General features: G+C 54.2%; 1 protein-coding gene and 1 long non-coding RNA gene across 10 annotated transcripts in view; one reads left to right on the top strand and one right to left on the bottom strand.

The window, feature by feature from the left end:
• Positions 1–3,614: 3,614 nt before the first annotated feature.
• The window catches only part of DEPDC5 (DEP domain containing 5, GATOR1 subcomplex subunit), a 72,582-nt gene continuing 52,147 nt past the window's right edge, over positions 3,615–24,049 (bottom strand). For 3 of the 9 annotated variants that reach the window (XM_043435657.1, XM_043435651.1, XM_043435717.1), the window contains 11 exons: positions 21,681–21,746; positions 18,980–19,134; positions 16,383–16,460; positions 15,863–16,118; positions 14,834–14,942; positions 13,906–14,130; positions 11,074–11,243; positions 10,079–10,250; positions 7,649–7,709; positions 4,357–4,439; positions 3,615–4,240 (listed from right to left, as the gene is read on the bottom strand). In XM_043435657.1, the coding sequence (XP_043291592.1) occupies positions 3,948–4,240; positions 4,357–4,439; positions 7,649–7,709; positions 10,079–10,250; positions 11,074–11,243; positions 13,906–14,130; positions 14,834–14,942; positions 15,863–16,118; positions 16,383–16,460; positions 18,980–19,134; positions 21,681–21,746 (1,668 nt within the window). In that variant the 3' untranslated portion in view covers positions 3,615–3,947. Of the gene's footprint in view, positions 4,241–4,356; positions 4,440–7,043; positions 7,519–7,648; positions 7,710–10,078; positions 10,251–11,073; positions 11,244–13,905; positions 14,131–14,833; positions 14,943–15,862; positions 16,119–16,382; positions 16,461–18,979; positions 19,135–21,680; positions 21,747–24,049 lie in introns of those variants that run through there. The other 6 variants (XM_043435684.1, XM_043435676.1, XM_043435702.1 and 3 more) reach the window with 4 other exon arrangements.
• Positions 12,164–13,891, top strand: LOC122420555. The gene is made up of 3 exons (XR_006263319.1): positions 12,164–12,278; positions 12,964–13,040; positions 13,685–13,891. It is a non-coding gene; the product is annotated as an uncharacterized LOC122420555 (long non-coding RNA).

Genomic DNA, 24,049 nt, shown 5'->3' on the forward strand with positions numbered 1-24,049 from the left:
TCTGCAGCCAGGAGCTCCCCTGTCTACCGTCTCTGCCCTTTGCAAGCCCTGCCATCCACCAGGTCTCCATGGAAGAGCCTCCATGAGCCCCAGTCTCGGTCAGGTGTCCATCAGACCTTGTGCAGTGGCCTCTCCATGGCCTTTGGAGCATCTTTCCCACCTATTTTTATTTCACAGCCATCACCATATTTATTTGTGTGGCCTTTGACCGTGTCCTTCTCCCTCCTGTATCCACTCAAAGCCTGGCACGTAGATGGGTCCTAACGTAATGATGGATGGGAAAGTGGAAGCTGAATGTGTTAACAGTGAATGAGCAAACAAACCACACACACCTCCCTCCTGCAGTGACGGGCTGGCTGCGGCTCTGCCCGGAGACCAACCCCCTTAGAGCCTAAATCATAACACTGGGTAGAAACAGCATCTTCCAGTCACAGGGATGCTGCCCGAGGCAGCGAGCACAGTGGGAGGTGGACCCCAGCTCCCTGTGTGGGTCCCCACACCAGGCCGCCTCCTCTCTGTCGTCCTCTGAGTCTCAGACCCCAGCAGTGGCAGCCAGGCTCCCGCTCCTGCAGGAGGCGGTGGTGAGGGGGTGGGCCGACTTGCTTCCTGTCTCACAAGGGGAAGTGTGTCCCATTTCACTTCTGCTTTGAGGCAAGGCACATCCTTTGTGTTAGACCACCCTGGAGTGTTCTCATCCTCCCAGCACCAACTACCAATGGCGGCCAGTGCGGTGGTCAGGCCCTGGGGAGCCCCGAACCCAGCCCGCATCCCTGTGGGGGAGTCCAGGCTCGCAGCCCTGTCCTCCCTGCTTCTGGGACATGGCCACCCCGCCCTGGAAGCCACTGTTGGTGGGCTGCTGGCTCCCACGTCTCCATCCTGGGGTGGAGAATCCTGAATCCAGTCCTTCCTCTGTGTGTGTGCGCTCAGTAACCCAGGCTAAGTCCCTCCACTTCCCTGAGGAGCAGGGGTGGGTGGGGAGGGACTGTCCTCAGGCCCCAGCACCTGGACAGTGGACGCATACCGGCGGCTTGGAGGGGGTCAAGGTTACCTTTCTTCTGCTTTCTTTCCTTCCCTTCCCAAGTTTCCAACCGGCTGGTGGTACACCAGGCTCTCAGTGGACCTCCGGGCACATTCAAGTCAGAAGTTTTGGGCAGGCACAACAGCCCTTGCCCAGCTCCCCTGTACAAAATTACGCCCCCTCTTCTATTTCTGCCGTACTTTATGCATCTGCTGTCCTTCACCGGGAGTGCAGGGCCGCCTTGGTCCAGCTTTGCATAAATGTTGGCTGAACGAATGAATTCAACCCATTCTATATGAGCACCCGTGTGGCGTGGGCACCCGCAGTGAAGGTACACGGTGAGCGAGGTCTGCTCTCTGCTCTCAAGGAGCACAGACAGCTGGAGAGGCAAGCTACGGGTACCACGAAAGGGAAACACAAGAGCTGCCCTGAAAACCACGTCCCAGGTTGCTTATCCAGGCTCCATTCCCGTCCCCCCGCCTGGAAAAGCAACCCTGGACGTGACACTCCATTCCCACCAAGGCTGCTGAAGGACTGAGAAGGGGGCTCTCTCAGCCTTGGCTTCCTGCCGGTGGAGAAGGGAAGCTCTGGAGTCCCCGGGGCCCCCGGGTTTCACCCAGACTTGCTGCCGAGGGAGAAAGTGCTCAGAGAGCCAGGGGCCTCTGGGAATGGCACTGCAGCTCTCCTCCTCCTCTCACCCTCACGGGGAAGAGGGCTCCTTCTCGGAACGCTGCTGTGAGGACTCACCGAGAAACAGATGGCTCTTGCCGCAGCCGCAGAAGCGGGCAGAGGTCAAGTGTACAGGCTGGTGGCACTGAGCTGTCGGCACCCGCACATTCCAGGCCAGGCCTGGGGCCAGCCTGAAGGCCAGGAGCTGCCTGGAGCGCTTGCAGGCTGACGTCAGGGCCTTCAGGCCAGAGGGGGGCAGCCTGGGGGAGAGGAAGGGCCCTTCCCACCAGACCTGACACTGCACCTCAGCGGAACAGTCAGCTGGCACAGAGGGCCCCCAGGAGGGAAGGGTGGGCGACGCCTCCCTGTCCTAGCTCCCCGGGGAGAGGAGAGGCACAGGGCAGTGGACGGGGCCTGGCTGGGCTCTGGGGTCCCACAGACCTGATTCCAGCCGCGGTCGGCTGTATGGCCTGGGTGTGTGACCTTGGGGCTCCCACCCTCATCTGGTCGTGACAGCTGTTGATAAGATTACAAGACGGAAAACATGGCAAGTATGCTTACACTGTCCAGAACACAGGCTCAAGGAATGGTGCAACCATTATTATTTCACGCATCTGTTTTCCAGGTAACCGAAGGGGCTTGTGACTGGTTTCTTCTGCCTTCTCCCCCGCTCCCTCCACGTGAGCAAAGCCTCGTGGCGTCTCAGCTGTGTATCGTGTGCTCGTTTCTTGTACTGCCCGAACCTTCCATCTCGTTTTGATGGGTCTCTTCCTACAAACAGGCTTCCCTGGCTCAGACAGTAAAAAATCCACCTGTAGTGCAGGAGACCCAGGTTCCATCCCTGGGTCGCAAAGATCCGGTGGAGAAGAGAATGGCAACCCACTCCAGTATTCTTTTGCCTGGAGAATTCTGTGGACAGAGGAGCCTGGTGGGCTACAGTCCGTGGGGGGTCAGGAGGAGTCAGACACGACCAACCGACTTTCACTTCACTTCTCTACAAACAGGAGACGGGCTTCTGTGCCTCTCTGACGGAGAACTTGGCAGTGTTGGCCCAGCCTTTGGGGGTCCTGTGGCTTTGGGGCCCCACGCTCTGAGAGGTCCTTGTGGCTCTCCGTCCGCCCCGACTGCCATCGAGCCGTCACTTGTCATTCACCCTGCTCGCGAGTCCTCTGCCTTCCGGTGTGTGACCTTTGCTCTGCTTTGGTCTGAGAACCAGATTTCCAGGCGGGTTAGGGCTGCAGGTGAGGTAAGTGGGAAGAAGCCCAGAGGAAGGGTCTGGGGGCAGGGCTTCTCAAATGGACCATGGAGAGCCTGGTCACTTAGGCGTCGTTTACAGCGCAGAGTCCAGAGCCCCCAAATCAGAATCTCCAAGAGAGGCTGTGGAGCCTGCAATTTAAGGCGCTCCTGTGCAGAGGAGCCTTGGGAAACCACGGCTGGGACTAAGGTGGCCCCTCCTGCTCTGAAGCCCCGCTGGCTGAATTCTTGTTGCTTCAGTAACGGGATGCATTTCTTCCACCCCACACCCCCCCCACCCCCGGCGCTTTCCTTCCGCATCCCACCCCCATGTGGTTCCTCACCCAAGGCTCATTTCTACATCCGGGAGGCTGACGGGTGCTGCCCAGGTATATAGGGGGCCTGTGTGCACTCCCTGCCCCCGGCGCAATCAGCGAGCTGAGAAACGTCTCCAGAACTCCCAGCCTCGGACCACCACCCTGTTCCCGATGGGCAGGAGCCAGGAGGCTCTTCTTCCTGCTCTCAGCTCAGAAACGACTTCCAGTGAACTCACAGCCACACGCCCCAGGTGGATTCTGGAGTCCTCCCCAGCGTCCGCGGCCATGTCACCAGCCTCCAGGGCCCCAGCGACGGGGCATAACCGCCTGGCCCAGGAGGGGGTAGCTGCCGCCAGGGACCAGGCTGGGGACCGAGATGCTGCCTGGGGCACTTTATTCCCGCTTCTGCTCTGTACAGGTATATACAGCTGTGTGAGCCTATGGTACATTATTTCACAAAATTATACATCCTGTGCGCACTCCTCCTGGGAGGGAAGCGGCAGGTCCCGCTTCGCCAGACTGCGGATGCTCACGGGGCTGCCCTCCCGCCCGCTCCCAGGGCACAGCGGCTCCTGCAGCCTCCCTTCGGGGAGAGGATGGACACTGGTGGGGGACATGCACCCCCACAACCCCCATCCGCTGAGCCTGCCTGACCATCCCCCTCTGAGTCTCATGGGCAGTGGGACGCCAGCTCCCAGCACCCTGGCCCATCACGGGGCGCTGGCATGCATCTTCTCCAGGCAGCCGGTCCAGAAGGCCACCAGCCGATTGTCACGGTTGCCACAGAAGTCTGTGAAGTCCTTCAGCAGCCGGTCGGCAAACCTCTCGTCGCCGGTGGCGCTGGAGCGCCAGGTCTTGGTGAGCATGGTGTTGTAGGCCCAGTTGTAGCCCACGCGCTCCTCGCAGAACAGGGTCTGGCTGGCGGAGCTGGTGGAGTTGCGGCGCCGCCGCGGCTGCCCCGAGAACTTGCGCTTGGAGTAGGGCAGCTGCAGGAACACCGTCCCTGCAGGGAGACGGCTGGGTCGTGGTGCCGCCAGAAGGGAGGGAGGCACAGGACCCCAGGCCAGCCCGCACACACCATCCTACCCCACCATCCACACCACGCCTGGGGCGCCTCACCTGTGACGTGAATGTACTGAGGCTTGTTCTCTGCTGGGAAGTTGAAAGCGGATGCAGAGTATTTATCTTGTACAAACCCAAACCTAAAGGACAGACAGGGAGACACGCTGCTGAGGACCTCCTGGGCCGGAGTGTGGCTGACACAACCCTCGGGTGGCCCAGCCTGGGGAGAGGGGACCTGGAAAGTCCCAGGGGAACATCCCCACTGCTCCTCTCCATCCTCACCGCTTCCTTCCTCACTCCACTGCACTGGCACTCCCTCCCTCTCCCCTCCACCACCCCACCCCCGAGACCCTCAGCTCCCCAGGGAAGGCCCTTGTCTTAACTCCGCTGAGTTGGCCAGCCTCACTCCCCTTCCTGTCTGTGCTCCCATGCTAAGTGCAGTGGTTCTCAATAAGGGCTTTGCACTGAGAAATGCCGTAACTGCAGTCATTTTCCTTAAGCCGAGAAACACACAGGGCCCTGCCTCACTGTGTTCTGGAAACAGGCAGGAGGGGCTGTTTTTCATCCATGCATGGTTCTGGGCCTTGTTTTTCTGTTTCCACGAAGCCCATTCATCACAGCTCCACCTGCTAAGTGCCGTAGAGGATGTGCTGGCGAGCGCGACCCCTGCCCTGAGTTGAGGGGTTTTTGTAACAAGGGCTGTGAGGAGGCAGAACTAAAGTAGGTACAGTCCTGTCTCGTCTCCTGGACTGAGCTCTGGGGAGGTGCTGTGTTGCATCCTCGGCAGAAGCTCCTGGTTTCACAAGGGCACCTGATAACTCTTTGCTGAAGGACACGAGAAGTCAGATGCGTAAATTAAATGGATCGGCTGCTTGAACCGTGAGCTCATCACCATCGGCCAGTTCTAGCACATGCAGGCACAGCTCTGGAGTTCACCCTTCCTCCTCTCAACTTTCCCATCAAGGCTATCTACTCAGTGTGGATCAGCACAACCTGCTGACAAACTCAGCTGGGGTCTTCCTAATAGTAACTACCATCTCCTGGAGGCTTACTAGGTGACAGGAATGTCAGGGAACCCTGCCAACAAGCCAGGAGAGCATGGACGCAGCGCAGCTCACGACTCCTCGGCCGGATGCTTGGTGGAGGGGTGGGCGGGGCAGAGGTGAACCAGGCCTGTCTGCTTCTCGCGTCAGAGTCCTTTCCCACCGACCTCTTCACTTGACGGCCCCGAATCGTACACCCTCCTCCTGGGAGGAGGAAGCCAGGTCCCTGGCACTTACTTCACAGCCTTTACCAGGCATCAAAGACAAGGGCAGAGGCAGACCTAAGGCAGGCCTGGGCCAGTTTGGGTGGAGGAGGCTGAAGGGTCTGGACTTCATCTTATGGCTGTGGGTGTGTGTGTGTGGTGGAGGTGTCTCTGTGCATGATGAGGTGTGTGCACAGTAGGTGTGTGTGTGTGTACACAGTGTGTGCATGCACACATGGTGGGAGTGTGTGAGCATGGTGTCTGTGTGCATGGTGGGTGTGTGCAGTGGGGGTGTGTATGTGCACAGTGGGAGTGTGTGTGCATGCTGTGAGTGTGCATAGTATGTGAGTGTGCACGGTGGGTGTGGGTGTGCACAGTGGTGTGTGCACGGTGGGTGTCTGTGTGCATGGTAGGGGTATGAGTGTGCATGATATGAGTGTGCATGGTATGTGTGTGTGCACGGTGGGTGTGGGTGTGCACAGTGGTGTGTGCATGGTAGGTGTCTGTGTACGTGGTAGGGGTGTGAGTGTGCATGATGTGAGTATGCACGATGAGTGTGCACGGTATGTGTGTGTGCATGGTGGGTGTGGGTGTGCACAGTGGTGTGTGCATGGTAGGTGTCTGTGTGCATGGTAGGGGTATGTGTGCGCATGATGTGAGTGTGCATGGTATGTGTGTGTGCACGGTGGGTGTGGGTGTGCACAGTGGTGTGTGCATGGTAGGTGTCTGTGGGCGTGTAGGGGTGTGAGTGTGCATGATGTGAGTATGCACGATGAGTGTGCACGGTATGTGTGTGTGCATGGTGGGTGTGGGTGTGCACAGTGGTGTGTGCATGGTAGGTGTCTGTGTGCATGGTAGGGGTATGTGTGTGCATGATGTGAGTGTGCATGGTATGTGTGTGTGCATGGTGGGTGTGGGTGTGCACAGTGGTGTGTGCATGGTAGGTGTCTGTGTGCATGGTAGGGGTATGAGTGTGCACGATGTGAGTGTGCACAGTATGTGTGTGTGCACGGTGGGTGTGGGTGTGCACAGTGGTGTGTGCATGGTAGGTGTCTGTGCGTGGTAGGGGTGTGAGTGTGCATGATGTGAGTATGCACGATGTGAGTGTGCACGGTATGTGTGTGTGCATGGTGGGTGTGGGTGTGCACAGTGGTGTGTGCATGGTAGGTGTCTGTGTGCATGGTAGGGGTATGTGTGCGCATGATGTGAGTGTGCACGGTATGTGTGTGTGCACAGGGGGTGTGGGTGTGCACAGTGGTGTGTGCATGGTAGGTGTCTGTGTGCATGGTAGGGGTATGAGTGTGCACGATGTGAGTGTGCACAGTATGTGTGTGTGCATGGTGGGTGTGGGTGTGCACAGTGGTGTGTGCATGGTAGGTGTCTGTGTGCATGGTAGGGGTATGTGTGCGCATGATGTGAGTGTGCATGGTATGTGTGTGCATGGTGGGTGTGGGTGTGCACAGTGGTGTGTGCATGGTAGGTGTCTGTGTGCATGGTAGGGGTATGAGTGTGCATGTGAGTATGCACGATGGGGCGGGTGTGTGCACGGCGGGGCTGGGACTGCTGAAGGCTCCTGAACAAGGTGAAATGACCCTAAAAGCAGCACAGGGGGCTTTGATTTTCTGTGATTAACACCGGGCAGCCACCGGACCCTGAGCTAGTGACACTCTGGAGACAGAGCTGGACTGGCCTGAGCCCAGGAAAGGCCTTCCTTGGTACACACAGCAGGTTTCAGTAAGTAGCCACTGAATGTATCTATCGATTGTTAAGTGTTTACTGTCTTCTCAACATGGGTCAAGGGGCTCCCGAAAAATTCTACCGGTCATCTCCTGGCAAGTTTGGCTCTGGGTGGAGGCCGAGGAGATGGCTCTCTGCTCGCCCACCAACATGAATGAGAGGGAGTCGGGCCTGAAAAACTGCAGCTCCAGGAACTGGACAGGAGGTGCCTATCTCTGAAACTACGGCAGAGGGACCTGTCGGAGATACACAGTAAATCTCTCCTTGGAGGACTGGATCTGTCTCCCCAGAAAGGGAATGGACTAGCTTCATTGTTTGAGACAAACACCGGGGCTTCCCCATGCTTCCTTCTTGTTAAGAACAAACCTGTGTGCAATGGCTTCCTGGAAAAGGTGCATTCGGTCCCAGTATGTTTCTGGTTCAAAGCCTGAAAGGAAAAAAAATAAATGCTGAGTTGCTATTCTAAGCTTTGCAATCATCCCTGGGTCCGGCCTCCATGATCCCTTACTACTCTTGGCAATTCTCCCCCCTTGAGCCTGAGCTCTGCTTTTCCACGCCACCAGCTTTCAGAACTGGCTTCCACCCCAAGGAGGAACGTCCTAAAGAGAATGACAGCCCCCAAGCTCCATCAAGGTCTAGAAAGGGGAGGAACACAAGTCCTCAGCGACTAGCATGAGCAGCCAGAACTTGCTATGAGACTCATTCTAATGAAGTCTGTGCCAAAAGCAGAAAGGAGCAGGATATTAAATCCAAGCGAAGGACAAGCTTTAAGTGCATGCTATTTGCTTCCAAGGAGAGAAAAACGATTTACCAATTTTCCAGTTTAGGGGTGGGGAAACTGAAGCAAATCAATATAAAATGGTTTTTGGAAAAGTGATCAGCTGGGGAGGGGCATGGAGTGGGGTAGATGGGTGCCTGCCCCCACCACCCACTTCATGCTGCGGCCTGGCTGGTGTGAGGAAAGGAGCAGGGCAAGGAGGTGGCAGGGCTGAGGCAGCTGTCACACGGTAGAGGCCACGGGCCGGGGCTGCTTTTGGGGTCAAAGTGCTGAGTGCTAGAGCAGCAACCACTCAAGACAGCGTCCCAGAGGCCAGGGCCGCCTGCAGGGGCTTGGCTGCTCTTTCCTTCTTTGGAATTTTATACATATGATAGATGTGAGGATTCTGGGTAACCAAAGAGCAAAAGAAAAAAAAAAAGACTTTGGCTTTAATTGGTAAAAACAAGACACAGAGTGTTCTTGTCATGTTTTTAAGATTTTGAATCCCTTCTTATCAGAAGGGGAGAGGACAGCGGAGATGGCACAGAAGCAAGAAAATCGACTTTCAGATTCAAACCCTCATTCCTTTCAACTAGGATGCCTTTCCTTCAGCCGTAACCATGGCAACCAACAGAGGATGCTGGCCTTGCAGACTGGTTACGACTGGCAGGGAAAACCATCAGCTCATACAGCAATGTCCTCCGGGGCCAGCCCTGTGAGCACTCCTGCCCAGTTACAGCGAAGGTGGGAGACCCCAGAAGAGTCTTTGGACGGTCTGGGTGAAGATCTCGCCTTCTCCACAACATATTAACAACAGCAATAGGAGGTGGTGCCTGGCTTAAAGTCATCAGACACAGATATAAACATCTGGCAATTTCAGGACTGCAGAAAACGGTCCCTCCGCGGCCATACCACAAGGGGAAAGAAACGAGAATGTGGGGGGTGGGGGATGTCATAAACTCCAAGGATCACGGGATCTATGGCCTCCAGGGGTCATGCAGCTTGCCTGGATTCCCAACTACTGCATAAAATGTTGTGTCTGTACAAAAATGTCTTCCAAGATGTAAAAAACATACAGATGTACCTTCAGAACAAAAGCTCTTTGCACCCCAGTGCGGGGTGGTGAGGGGGGAATGGTCTCTGCCATGAACCACGCCACGGACTCACGAGAACTCGGGGAAAGCACCTCCTTTGCCTCTAAGGTTTCTTCTTCCACACTGATAATTTCTACACCTAGGAAGCTAGAGGGTTCCAATCACCAGCAGTGACTCTAGCTTTTCCTTATAAAAAGGTCATCTGTGAGCTTAGGGAACGCTTTGCAGGAGCTAACGATAGGCTCATCACGGTGCACTTGGGGATGAAAAGTCCGTGCCGTGTGAACGCAGCTCACCCCGCGATCTGTCCACACCTGCCCCTGGAGTCAGGTGGGCGAGGGTGGAGCAGCGGGCGAGGTCGGCCCCGTGGGCTCCGTTCTGGGGGAGGGCTGGGATCGGGGGGTCCCTCGTCCTCCTCCTGCTCTGCCTCCTTGGGCCACGGGACCGGAGCCGTCCAGGTGCTAAGGCGCCTCAGCCGTGCACAACAGCACACTGTCCTGCTCCACTTTCACTGCCTCCCCTTTCCAGCCCTTCTGCGTGGGGCAGTGATGCAAGCCTCCCATGAGGTTCAGCTTCCTGCCACCCAAACCAGTTAGGCTGGAGTGGAGAGAGGAGGCCGTGGGGAGAACTCAAACAACAGCGCCCCCTCCCCACCCACCATGCTCTCCAGGCCACACGAAGGTGTCCCTGAGCTGGCAAGGCAGCTCGGGCCACCCCCATTTTAGAAACAAGGCCATTTGAGGCTCAGAGACATTAGGTGACTTGTCCAGGGTTGGCCAGCCACTGAGTGAAGAAATTAGGATTAAATGCTGGTCCCTTGTCCAGAGGCCCCTTCTTTTTACCACCCACGAAAAGCTGACCTCCCTCCCGGTGCCTCGGGAGGCAACGCTGGCGGTGGGGGGGCGCGGTGCAGGGGACAGCCCTCAGGAGGGGGGTGTCTCTTACTGTCAAATAGGTGCTCGCTGCCCTCCTTGAGCAGGCAGCTAATGTTGAGTGGGATGAACAGCTGGGCCCGGAGCGGGTCGCCGTACAGGTAACTGGGCAGAGCAAAGGGCCCCTCCAAAACCGGCACCAACAAAAAGCCACAGGAGGTGGCCTTGCGGTGCCAACCTTGGACCTGGTGGGAAGCACAGAAACACAGAGTTTCCTGTTATGCACGACTCCTTTTTTTTTTCCTGTATCAAGCAGCATGCAGAATCTTAGCTTTCCGGACCAGGGATCGAACCTGAGCCCCCCTTCAGTGGAAGTACTGAGTCTTAACCACCGGACTTGCCAGGGAAATACCACATACGTTAACTTGTAAGAAACAAACGTTATTTCAAAAACCTTCCACCGAAAAGGAGGCAAAACCAATTTTTTAAAAAAAGATGCCGACTTATTCATAGAGAAGATACATAGGTGATAGGAAATTCTCAGAAAATTATCTACCTGTTAAAAAAAAAAAAGGTGACAGGGCCTCTACCTGCACAGAATGTCTCCACCATAACAGCAAAGTGTCAGGGCAATAGATGGAAGTTCCAGCGAACGGTGGGAGGGTGAGAGAAAGGGTTACTTTTTGCTCTACACCAGGGATTCTCAACTGGGGGCAACGCACCCCTCCCTGGGGACATTAGCAAAATCTGGAGATATTTTTGGTTGACATAGGAGGGGGTGCTACTGTGGGTAGAGGCCAAGGATGCTGTTCAACATCCTACAGTGAACAGGCCAGGCCCTCCACTCCTGACAGAGAACAATCCGTCCTACATGTCAGTAGCCCCAAGGCTCAGACACCCCCTAATCGACACCTTTTCCGACTGTTTGAATTTTTCACAATGTTTAATTTTTTGAAAGAGGCTATTACAAGGGTCCAGGTGAAGGTAACAGGAGCCTGAACTGAAAACAGCTGTTTAAGGGATGAGAATCCCTGCACAGGCCCGACCGCGCATGGGGTGGGGGCTCACCATCTCAAAGAGCACTGCGGCGGTCACAGCCATCCAGTGCAGCTTGATCTCAAAGGCCGCGTTCAGAGAGAAGTTGCCATGGTAGTAACAGCTGCACCACTCCAGGCGGTCCGTGCGGTTGTTCACGTCCACATCCAGGGTCACGGTCCTCTGCTCCGGGACAGTGGCGGCTACGTCAGCGTGCAGGTGGAGGGGGCGCCCAGGGGAGGGAAAGGAAGGCAGGGGTGAGGAGGAGGAGCAACCAACCAAGCATATAGACGTGAATCTGCAGATTCTAGACGCTTCCTGGAAATCGTCTAGTCCAGGGCTCAGCAAATGTTTCCTATGAAGGCCCAGGTAGTAAGTATTTTAGGTTGTGTAGCTATAAGGTCTCTGTTCTCACTACTCAATGCTGCTGTTAAGAGTGCAAAAGCAGCCAGACATTACCTAAATGAATGAGCACACTGTGTTCCAATAAAACTTTATTTACAAAAACAGGCAGATTTTTAGGGCAGTGAGACTACTCTGTGTGATACTCTAACGGTGAGCGCTACCGTGCTGTGCTAAGTCGCTTTAGTCATGTCCAGCTCTTTTCGACTCTGTGGACTGTGGACTATAGCTCACCAGGCTCCTCTGTCCACGGGATTCTCCAGGCACGAACACTGGAATGAGTTGCCATGCCCTCCTCCAGGGGCTCTTCCTGACTCGAGGATAGAACCCGCATCTCCTATGTCTCCTGCATTGGCAGGAGGGTTCGTCACCACTAGCGCCACCTGGGAAGCCCCAGAATGGTGAGTACATGTCATTATACACTTGTCTAAACCCGTAGAAGGCAGAACACCCAGAGCACACTTTAAGGGAAACCGTGGACCTGGCTGATAATGACGTGCTGGGGTAGGGTCATCGACTCTAACAAACATCCCACTTCAGTGGGGATATGTCGACGGCGGGAGAGGCAGGGGTGGGCAGGGGGTATACGGAAACTCTGTACTTTCTGCTCAATTTTGCAGTGAATCTAAAACCAAAGTTATTATAAAACAAACAAATGAACAAATAGGCGTGTTTGTTCATAGCCTGCCTCCTCTAATCTAATCCCACCCCCGATCTACAGATGAGGAAACAGCAGCCCATGGAGGGGAACTGCCCTGGCCGAGATCAAAGTCAGAACCTCAGCCAGGCTGAGCCCCAGATCTTCCAATTCCAGAGACCAAGGAGCCTAGACCAGAGTGAGGAGGGGGTATTGCTTTTTGGTTTCAACCCAGGAAGGCAACAGTTCTATAATCTTTTCTCAAGAAATGAAACTCTTACTGAAGTCTAATACTCTGTCCCCGGCTTCCCAAGTGGCCCTAGTGGTAAAGAACCCTCCTCGATGCAGGAGACGCAGGTTTGATCCCTGTGTTGGGAAGACCCCTCTGGAGAAGAAAATGGCAACTCACTTCAGTATTCTTGCCTGGAAAATCCCATGGACAGAGGAGCCTAGTGGACTACAGTCCCTGGTGTCGCAAAGAGTCGGACATGAATAAGCATACATATGCAATGCCCTGTCCCAATGACCGGGTGCTGCCCACTGATGCCAGGTCAGCACCAAAGTAGCTCATCCGACCTGGGCTCCTGCTCGCAAATCCTTCTCAACCAAGATGGGTGTTTTAGAGATGGGTCAGACATAGAGTTCCTGACCAATGGCCTGAAGCTGGCTCAGACGTAAATAAAAACCAGGGCTCCACTCTTGTCTTTCTGGGTGAGGCCAGACCCGGGGCTTCTGTAAACTGTGATCGGCCCCATTTCCTCCCTCCCCCTCAAATCCAATGGCATTTCTTTATGGGCAGCAGTCCACTGTAACAATCATGGGAGCTATTGAAATAGTAAGAGCATTTTCCCAGAAAACATGCACACATGAAAGATTCTGCTTAGTTCTAGATGTTCCTAAAGAAACTGTCAAGAACCAAAATGATACTACTTCTCCCAGAAGCAGAAACTCTAACAAAGGGGTAAGTGCAACACACGGGGTCCTGCACCCACCCCTGGGGGGAACCTCGGTGGTGGGCGGTGCCCTGCTCCACTTCTCACACAGGGCACCGGCCACGCGGGCTCTGTGTGACTCTGAGGATCTGGAAACCAGCACGGTTTCCATTCCACCAGCCAGGCAAGAACTCGAGTTAGCCAGGCGCTTCCAGGCTGACCAAGTAGGAACAGGAATTTCACTGGAGTCTGGCCTGTGTTATGTTTGTTCCCCTCCTTCTGGGGGGTTTTCAGGGTCTCTCCAACCTGCCTTTGAGGGGAATCTCACGACGCCTTGCCTAGAACTCACACCTCAACTCATCAATCTGGTTCTCAAAATCAGAGGTCACCATCATTCAATAAGAATGTATTCACCCCACCTTAGGGAAGGGTCCTGGGGTGCATGCCCCAAAGTAAGCACATTTGGTGGGGGAGGGCAGAGGGGAGGTCCACGCTCAGAGTAAGTGCCTGGAATAGACCACCTCTGAGATCCCTTCCTCTTCTGAGGTCCTGAGATGCTCTGGTGTGGGGACAGCCCCTGGCAGGGGCTAAACCAGCAGAGAATAGCCGCTCACACCCACTGTGTCCTGACCCCCTGGGAAAAGTGACCACACTGTCTGTCCGGTCCATGCAGGACTAGCACCTGGCCCTGATCTGACAACTGCCGAGCCCTGCTGGTCGGCTGGGACAGTAATGCATGCGCCCCACTCAGCAGGTGGAAGCTGCGCAGGAGCCCGCAGCATTGACAGTCACAGCGTGGCAGCCGCGGCGGCCCTAACCCTGGTTCCCACGGCACTGCCCCTCTGCCCAGCTGCCCGCCAGCACTCCCCGGGCCCCACCAGCCCAGACACCTACCCAAGAGCGCGGCGGCCTGGCTGCGGCCCCCGAAGCTGCGGCTGAAGGAGCTGTGCCTGCTGGCGTAGGAGGCTGGCCGGCTGGGCAGCCAGGGCAGCAGGAAGGCGGGGATCTCCGAGTGCAGGAGCTCCTCCGCCACGAAGGCCACCTCGAACCACTTGCGCTGGAAGCTGGCGAAGTCATCCACTGCCGTCGTATGCCAGGTGGTGGGCTGCTGCACAGCCACTGCGGAGGGCGGTGGGGGGGGGCCTCAGCACGGTGATCGTGTTTTCACCGATTCGCGCCTGACGCAGTGAATCTGAAAACACGGCGCTAAGAAGCCAGCCATGAAAGGCCGCGGAGTGCGTGAGGCCACTTGGGTAGAAATGTCCAGAACAGGCCAGCCTTTAGAGACAAGACAGCTGACTGGTGGCCAGGGCCTGGGCGAGGTGGAGTTTGGGAGGGAGCACCCCTGAGAATGGGGCGTCCCTTCAGGGTGATGGAAAGGTCATGGAACTAGACAGAGGTAGTGGCTATGTGACACTGTGAGCCCTACATGCCACTGAACTGTCCCCTTTAAAATGCTTAGTTTGGGGGAATTCCCCAGTGGTCCAGTGGTTAGGCACTTTCACAGTGGTGGTCCTAGGTTCAACCCTTGATCAGGGAACCAAGATGCCACAAGCCACATGGCATGACCAAAAAACAACAACAACAACAAAAAAAAAAAGGGAAAAATAAATAAAATAGTTAGTTTCATGTTATGTGACCTCTATTTCAATTAAGACTATTTTATCCTGCAGTGACGCTCAAACTAAGTACAGATGCTCAGGGAGGTTGACATGTCCGTCAACCGAGGGGACAGCATCACACAAGGAGCCTGAGAAGCCCTGTCATTTGAGGGGGCGCGTCGCCGGGAAACACCTGCCTCGCAGGCAGCAGTCAGCCTCACCTCGCTCGGGATCTCTGTCCATCACGATCTTGTAGAAATAGAAGCCGTAGATGAAGGTCCGCCAGGCTTCGCCAGAGGCGTGTGTGATGAGTTGCTCTTCCAGCATTTTCTAGGAGAGTCAGCGAAACTCTGAAATTCCTGCAGGGGAACATCTCAGAGGGGCAGCCCTCAGAACCCACCCTCCTCCCTATCAGCTGTATCGGTTGCACTGTGTTAAACGCTGTGCCTGATACAGATTACATTATAAAATGCAAACACATAATACAGTGTCATTAGATATTTCAAACACACAGACAAATACAAAGAAACTTCAGGTCATACCATCAGCCACCTTCGACTAATTTAACTTTTTGCTATACAGACTTAAGAGATTTGTTTAAGATCCTGCAAGCCATGCAGTGTGGCCAAAGAAAACTAAACAAAACTTAGAAATCTCTATGGATTCTCCCATGTCTCTCCCTTCCTCTCTATCCAGAAATAAATGGTGAGTGTAATATAATTCTCATGTATATTTTTTAATAATTTTATTATATAGACACATACTGATCAAATGTCATTGATTCTCCATGGGGGCCTCTGTGTGGACAGGATGGTGTGCACTGACCTTTCCCTTCCCCGCTTCTCGAGTTTAATTCCAGTTCTGAACAATGTCATTAAATTCAGCAAGGGCTGGCTCAGTGCCTACCATGTGCCAAGTAATACTCGGGCACACAAGGTCGGAGCTGCCCTGTTCTCGAGGGGCCTGGTCAGGGCGGAGGATGAACGAGATGCGGACAGACCACACGCAACTGTGCCCAGCGCTCTGGGAAGCGCAGGGAGCCAGGAAGGCGCTGAGGCAGACAGAGGGCTTTGCCTGGGCACTTTTCACAGGGATTTCCCCCCCGAGGGTCAGAAGTATAGATTCTGCCCAGAACACTTCAGTGCACATGGGAGACTGTGTCTGATATTTAAGTCAGGGACAGAAGTGCCTTCCGAACCACGACGGGCCTGTGGTTCATCGGTTAGCCCCGCGCCGCCCCGGGGCCTCACCTGCATGATGTCGATGGCCATGGCCTGCGTCTGGACCCCCTCCACGTGATTCACCAGCCAGTGCACCACCTCCGCGCTGATGAAGCAGCTCGGCGACAGGCCCTTCTGCTCAGGGAGCAGCTGGACACCTGTCCTGAGTTCCGAGGAGGCCACAAGGGGAGAGGAGGTGCGGAAAGAAGAGAGTCCCCCACGGAAGGGAGGGCCCTCACAGCACAATTCCTCCCCGCTGCTCCCAGACGCAGGGAAATCCCTGTGGCTGGACACGAGAAGGTGTGGCAGGGGAAAGGAGAAGGGGGAGGGGAAGACCTGGCCTTCAGAGAACACCTGCGACTCAGCCACTGCGGTCCCACTTTACAAACAAGCTAACAGGGCTCGGAGACGTCAAGTAACTTGCCCAAGGTCACACAGCTGTTGAGGAATCAGGTATAAACCCACCAAACCCCACTGCCTGAGCAGCACCCTTGCTCACACCATGGGATCCTCTGACCCCCTGCATTCATCCACAAGAGAAGCCACTTACGAGGGGTGCTTCATGGCCTCCAGGATCTCCACCAGGGTGGAGGAAGAGGTCAGGGAGCTGGCCGCCAGTTGCTGAGAGCTGCAAACAGAGAAGGAGAGCAACCTTCCTAAGGGTCTTGACCTTCCTCCTTCACTTCTCACGGAGCTGGAAGCCAGGACAATCTGGACACCGCAGACGCGGAAGCAAAGCACGGCCAGCTACATCCTGGGGATGTCTCAGAGGGGCTGTCCTGCTTCCAAAGCGTGTGTGTGTGTCTGAGTCGCTCAGTCATGTCCGACTCTTTGCGACCCCATTTACTGTAGCCCACCAAGCTCCTCTGTCCATGGAATTCTCCAGGCATGAGTACTGGAGTGGGTTGCCATTTCCTTCTCCAGGACATCTTCCCAACCCAGGGATCAAACACCACAGGCAGATTCTTTTCCATCTGAGCCACAAGGGAAGCCCTTTCCAAATAAGTATATATATCTATTTAAACCCCATCCTTGGGTCCCCGTGTCTCCCGGGGACTATATACGACATCACGGCTGCCCTCAGGCTGGGCTGGTTGGGCTGATCTGATAAACCTATCTGTGGGGGCAAAAATAGAGACTCAGACCTACAGAACAGACTTACAGACCCAGCGGCAGCAGAAGAGGGTGGGATGAATGGAGACAGTAGCACTGAAATAGACACATTACCATGCGTAAAAAATATTTAGTGAGCTAATGGGAAGGTGCTGTGTAATGCAGAAAGCTCAACCCGGCACTCTGTGACAATCTAGAGGGATGGAGCGGGAGGGAGCTTCGGGACGGAGGGGACATACATACACCTGTGGCTGACTCACACTGCTGTGTGGCAGAAACCAACACAACACTGTAAAGCAATTGTCCTCCAATTAAAAATAAATAAATGTACTTAAAAAAAAAAAAGAATTCAAAGTGGTTTCGTGTCCTAACTTGCTTCCTCTAACGAGCCTCTCCCCTCTGAATAATCTATGTCAGGCTCGACCACTTCCAAGATATTTCCCTGGAGGGACACTCTGGGCCTCCCACCCGTGGCATCCTTCTTCCCTGGTGCCTCAGTGGTAAAGAATCTGCCTGCAGTGTGGGAGCTGCGAGGGTTTGAGCCCTGGGCTGGGAAGCTCCCTTGGGGGAGGGCATGGCAACCGACTCCAATATTCTTGCCTGGAGAATCCCCATGGACAGAGGAGCCTGGTGGGCTACAGTCCATAGGGTCGCAGACAGTCGGACACGACTGAGTGACTTAGCATGCACGCAAGCATTAGGTAACTGTGGCCGGAGCACGGGGTACAGAATCCCACGGTCATCACCACCAGTGGGAGGGCCTCTGGTTTTACTTGGCCTCAGCTTCCCCATCTATAAACTGGGGAGGACACTGTTCCTGTCCTCCAGGGTTGCTGGGAGGTTAACGTGTATAAAATACTGGGCCTGAACTGACGCCCACCAAGTCCAAAACAGTCAATGATGCTAAACACAACAGTGACAGCCACCCTCTTGAACTTGGAGACATGAAGGATGCTGGTGAAGGGGACTTCCCTGGCAGTCCAGTAGTTAAGGCTCCGAGCTTTCAATGTACGAGGCACAGGTTCAATCCCTGGTTGGGGAACCGAGATCCCACATGCCACATGGTACGGTCAAAAAAGAAAAAGACCTGGTGAAGGTCAAAGAGCCAGGAAGCATCAAGGGTCTACATTTGAATCCCGTCTGCCTGCTCCCAGTGCCCAGATCTTTCTATCACCCGCTCCTCGAGCTCTTCCTTGACAATATGACGGTTCATAAAGATGCTAAATACTCAGCAACTGAACCCAGATCCCGGGGCACGGGTCACACCAAACCTGGGGCTTATCCGGAAGTTCCTTAATCCCCACCCCCCTCCCCGGGTGCCCCTGTCTTGGCCTCCTCTTCCTACTCGGCAGATCCAGGACCCACTGGAGCATTTCAGAACCTCAGGGGTTAAAGAAGCCTTTAAAGAAAGATCCTGGAAGTGAACTTCCTTCTGATGCCTGAGTCCCTGTGACAAGCATCTGGACAGAGGCTGTGCCATCGTGTGAACATCATCAGCGGCAGAGAGCTTGGTTCCCTGAGGCAGGAGCAGCTGCCTGGGGCTTTCTGCCGTGAGATGGAGTGTGTTCTCTGTAATTCAGCCAGGCGTCCTGACTCGTGTCGATCCCAGCCTTCTCCAGCCTAGACATTCCCAGTTCCTCTTCCAAAAGCAGAAGAGAACCTACTGTTCTACCCTCGTGAGCAACAAGGAAGCAGAAACGTGCATGCCTTTCCTGCACCCCGGAGGCTGGAGCTGAAGCGTCCACCAGGCTTGGTGGGGACGTGGGCCTGGAGAGACGAGAGGCTGGACGGGCCCAGCTCCTGCACAGCGCCTGATGCCTTGGCGTTCCTACAGGAGCCTGTGAGGAGGGCCGGGCACGGACCACCAGCCCCTTTGGAAGATGCCGGTGAGGACTGACTGCTCTGGGCTCCCAGACATAACTCGTAGTCGAGTCAGAACTCGGGCCCGAGATCCAGACCCCCAGCCTCTGCAGCCTCTGAGGTCAGAGCGTCCCCACCGCCCAGTAGCACGAGTGTGGCGTTCCTGAGTCTCACCTGCTATCACTGGAGTTTGCAGAGGGGAAGCCCTGTTCCCCCAAGCTCTGCGAGTTCCCGAAGGTCTGGCTGTTACCCCTGTCCACGGACTGGCCTGTGCTCACCCCCAAGCTGCTGCCGTCCAGCACTGGGGCAGCCGTCTGGTCCAAAGACACCTGCAGGAGATTTAAAAGTTAACGCAAAAAAAAAAAAAAAAAAAAATTAATGCCAAAAACCAAAAACCTTTCAGGCTGTTCACAAGTACAGTCCTTCCTATCCCTCTCCTTCCTAGTCCCCGCTGGTCCCTGGGGGAAGAGCTAAAGGAGTCCAGGGACCGCCCCCCACCAGGCATGTACCCCCTTCCATCAGAGTAGGGGGAGTTCATGCACCCCAAACTGAGGCCATGGGAGGCCATTGTGCACAGTGAACCCCCCAGACCAGCACCTGACTCAAACCACAAGATTTACACTAAAGAAAACCCCTGGAGAAGGAGTGAAGAGGCCGTCCCCCCGGGCTGGGAGGAGGGAGACAGCAGCCCCACACCACTCAACCCTGTCCTCCTAGCCCACGTCCGTCACGGGTCCGGTCAGTCTTCCCAACTGCCCAGGTTCACACCTCAGGCACACCTGGAGTTTCCTTCTCCCGCCTCTCCCCTAAGGAGAGGCCTCGTCCTGCAGCCTCCCCTCCGCTGACTCCCAGGGCCCACCAGATGCGCCCAAGAACCACCCAGCTCCCACCGACGCCACCCCACACACATCCTACCTGCGAGCACTCCAGCTTCACCCTCCTGAAGGACAACTCAACCCCATCACTCCTTACCCTGACATCTTTCCAGTCTCCGCACGAGCTATCAGACTGAGACCCGACTTGCAGAACTGGGGGCTTCTGCACACACACAGACACACACACACACCCACCCACACCCACGGCTGCCTTTCCAGCAGAGTCAATCCCGTGTGTTCAATCCTCTCTGTGTGCCCCTCAGGGACTCCCTTCCCCACCAACACGGGCTAGAAACGCTGTGTTCCAAGTGCTGCTCCCTTAGTGAAATGCTCCCTGACTCACTCTGGGCCCCAAACAGAAACCTCCTTCTCTGCTTTCAGTCTCTGACCCTCGCCTGGGGGCTGGCACGTTTTGCTTCATGGCATGGTTTTCTGTCTCATTCCCTTTAAACAGCCTGAAGGGCAGGACTGTGACCTGCCCACCTAGAGAGGCTGCACCCAACAGCGAACATCTGGAGAGAACAGCAAGTCTCCAAGAGCATTTCTGGAAAAATACAAGCCACCTAGTCTCTCTCACACGGGGTTCTCGAGTACTTACAGAAGAATATTATCAGATACTCTATTAGATGATAAAAAAATCACTCCTTCTAAATAAAACACAGCATCTCAACCATGGTACTGCTGCCATTAAGGGTCAGATAAGCCTTTGCTGTGGGAGTTTCCCAGCTGGCTCAGTGGTAGAGAACCTGCCTGTAATGCAGGAAACACAGGTTTAATTCCTGAGTCGGGAAGATCCCCCGGAGGAAGAAATGGCAACCCACTCCAGTATTCTTGCCTGAAGAATCCCATGGACAGGGGAGCCTGGCGGGCTACAGTCTTGGGGTCGCAAAGAGTGACTGAGTACCCACGAAGCCTTTGTTGTGGGGACCACTGGGTGCATTGTGGGTGCTCAGCAGCACCCCTGGTTTCTGCTCACCAGACACTAGCCACGACCCCCTTATCATCTCCCTCTGCTCCAGCTGTGACAAAAATACCTTCAGGTATTACCAAAGGTCCCCTGGGAGACAAAATCATCCCTGGTTCTGAAAGAACCAGTTTGCTCTTCTACACCAGGCTCAATGAATTGCCAAAAAAAAAAAAAAAAAAGAAAAGGACCACATAGACTCTGCCAGCCCCATAAATACAGAGAGAAACGCAGCAAGAGATAGCTTGCAATTACCAACCACCATCTGCCCTCAACCAGAAAGACTTAGGAAGAAGTGCCATGCCATGAAATTAAGTTAGAAGCTAATGCAGGGGACCAGGCCCAGCTCTCTGGTACAGGTGCGCTTTCTGGGCCTCTCTGTGGGTTATCTCTTGTCTACGGCCCCTGAGTCAGAACCGCACCACCAGCCCACACCAGGATGTGGTTAAAGAGTTATCCTCTAAATCAGAAGTTGGCAAATATCTTCTGTCAAGGACCAGATGGTAATTATTTTAGGCTTTGTGGGCTATAAGGCCTGTTGAAACTGCTCAACTCTGCATGAAAAAGCACAAAAGCAACCATCAATGATGTGAATGAAGGAATGTGGCTCTGTTTCGATAAAACTTTACTGACAAAAGCAGATGGTGGACCAGACTAATGTTTGTATGATTACATGGTTAATCAATATAAAATAACAAGTTAAAAAAGATAAAACTTCCCCTGCCTTCATGACACTTACCATCTGGGAGGAAAAACAAATAAGAGTTCAGCCTTTAAGTCAGGTTGCTACGTCATATGGACAAAAACACCTAAAGGGGAAGATGCTATCACGTGGGCAAAGATGGAGACAATGAGCCCCCTTTGTTGCCACAAACAGAAGGTACTGCATCTCCAAGATGAAATTCAATTTCAACTGCCCCTCAAACTCAGCTTCAGCCCAATTCCAGGTGTTTTCAGAACCGAGCTGAAGGCCAGGTCAAGGCTTCAACTGACAGACAGGCACGCACGGGCTGCAGGGCCCTGGGGTTGGACTGACCTGCGGGTAGAAGGCGGATGCTGCTGTGCGCGGGCTGCGGACAAACTCCATAAAGAAGGCCCCGTCCTGAGGTCAGAGCGGCGGGGAGCGGCGGCAGGCGCGAGGGGGTGGAGGATGGCACGCGGCCCAGCGGTGAACCATTGCAGAAGGAGGAAGGGACAAAAGAAACAAACAAAAACAAGGAGGGAAGGAGAGAAAGACGGGCACATGAGGGGAAAGGGGGAGAGAAAGAGAGAGAGAGAGACCCATCCACCCAGGAGGAAGATATCCAAATGCAAAGCATTAGCAGAAACCCACACCTTCCCAGGCAGAGCATCCCAGCCATGTAGGCGCAGCACCTGGGGGAAGGTGTGTCCAAGCGCCTCAGCTCTCATCAGAGCCAAGCTTGGATGCCTGCGCCCCCACATAGCTCTGAACGTCCTTCAGACCCATGCCAAGGGGACAGAGAGGCCGCAGGGCAGCTTGTGTGTGTGTGTGGGGTGCACAGGGCAGGAGGGGGGGCAGTGTCCTGGCCTGGTGGGGAGACTCCCAGGCTTCTGGAAGATACATGGACACCTGAAGCTTGCTGCTAAACACGGCAGCAGGTGGGAGAAGAGGATTCAATGAAGGAAAAGTTCTTGCTAAATTTTCCAAGCGAACCAGGGAGACAGAAGCAGCAGTACCTTCTCCTCTGCTGGTTGTGTAACAAAACCACGAAGCCGCTGAGACATTTACAGCGTCAGACACGCATGTGCTCACCAGGAGGGGCCCCTGGAGCGGCCTCCCCGCCATCCTTGCAGGGTTCGGGTTACCGTGGACTTGAAACATAAACGGCAGAGGGAACTTTTCCAATCACACCTCCCTCCCTCCTTCCTTCTTAAGGTCAAGACATATCCTCTTGTCCCTTCAAAATCTGCACTTTTTATGTCATTACTGAAATTTGGAAATAGCACTCCATATCCCTGAAGGTCTCTGCTTTCCTACCACTTCTCTTTAATTCTAGAAGTAGAATCACTGAAGTATTTCACTGTCTGTTTTACCAGGACTGCTGTCCTGGCCCATCAGCCCCGACAAGCTCCAGTAATGAGCCGTGGAAACACACACATGGGTACCCTCCACACATGCTAACATGTAGGATGCTGCCTGGAGACAGTGTTGGGCCATCTCCTGACCCCTCTGCCTCCTGCGGACCACTTGGAAATCTATACCCGGGCAGACCCATGGCCACCTTGTGGACTTCACTGTCCAGCCGGAAGATGAGGGGAGTGCTATGGACAACAGTCTCCTCTCTGGTCACCGGCATATGTTAAGCCTAATCCTTGTGGTTCTGTAATCTCTCACTTCTCAGTACAGTCCCCACAGTTTCTAATCCTCAAAGAGGACAGCCAGCGGACAGCACACAGGCATTTGTGTGTTCCCATGCTCTATTTGCGCCCCTCCTCTGCCAGAACACAGAAAGAGGTGCTGACGTGAGGCACCCGTGAGGACAGGTGAAAAGACTTCCTTCACTGACGGGTCGTTCCTGACGCACAGACTACACTGAGGACTGGACCCAGAGCCACGGTCTTAGAGCTGGGCTTGCAGAACAGCCTACAGAAAAATGTGGTCCCCTGGTTGTTCCAGCCCATGAGTTGAGAACTTTTCAAATTTTAAATGGTGGAGGAAGAGTCCACACAACAACCTGGATCCTGCCTCTCAGCCCACAAAGTCTAAAATATTTATTAAGGTTTGCCATCTCAGGTCTATGAACTCCCCAAGCTGCTTGCAGCCTCAGTTGCTACTTTTCCCAGATTTTAACCCCTCCATCCTAGTCATCTAATTCTAGGAACTTATCCTGAAGAAATAATCAGAGATGTGATCAAGTAATTATATGCAAGGCTGTTTTCAGCATTATTTGTAATTGTGATACACTGCAGAATAATTATAAAAACCTTACAGAATAGTTACCAAAAACTATTTTTAAAAATCAGAAATCAAAAAAAAAAAAATCAGAAACCAACATACATATTTTTGTAAACAAATGAAGGTCTATCCACATGATGAAATATTATATATTTTTTTTAAATCATGCTTTGGAGAAATAATGAGACAGGGAAATGTTCATGATGTGGGAGAAAAATAAATAGGCAGATGGATATATAAGTTAACCACAATGTTGAAAAATAAAATACATCTATTGGATCTGCTTCATCTCTGAGTGAGAGAAACCAGGTAAGGGAATGTGCAGCCACATCAGAACGATCTCAGGTTCTGAGTTTCTGGGGAGAATGAGCTGACAGAGTCGTATCTATTGGTCTTCGAAGGCAGGACAAGCCTGCCCTGTGGAGTTTTCAGCCCCTCTACTGTACTTGCCAATTCCGTGCAGAGGCCAAAGTCTCAGGTTTTGGTTT

The sequence above is a fragment of the Cervus canadensis genome, chromosome 1, assembly GCF_019320065.1.
Source record: "Cervus canadensis isolate Bull #8, Minnesota chromosome 1, ASM1932006v1, whole genome shotgun sequence".
NCBI classification, from domain to species: Eukaryota; Metazoa; Chordata; class Mammalia; order Artiodactyla; family Cervidae; genus Cervus; species Cervus canadensis.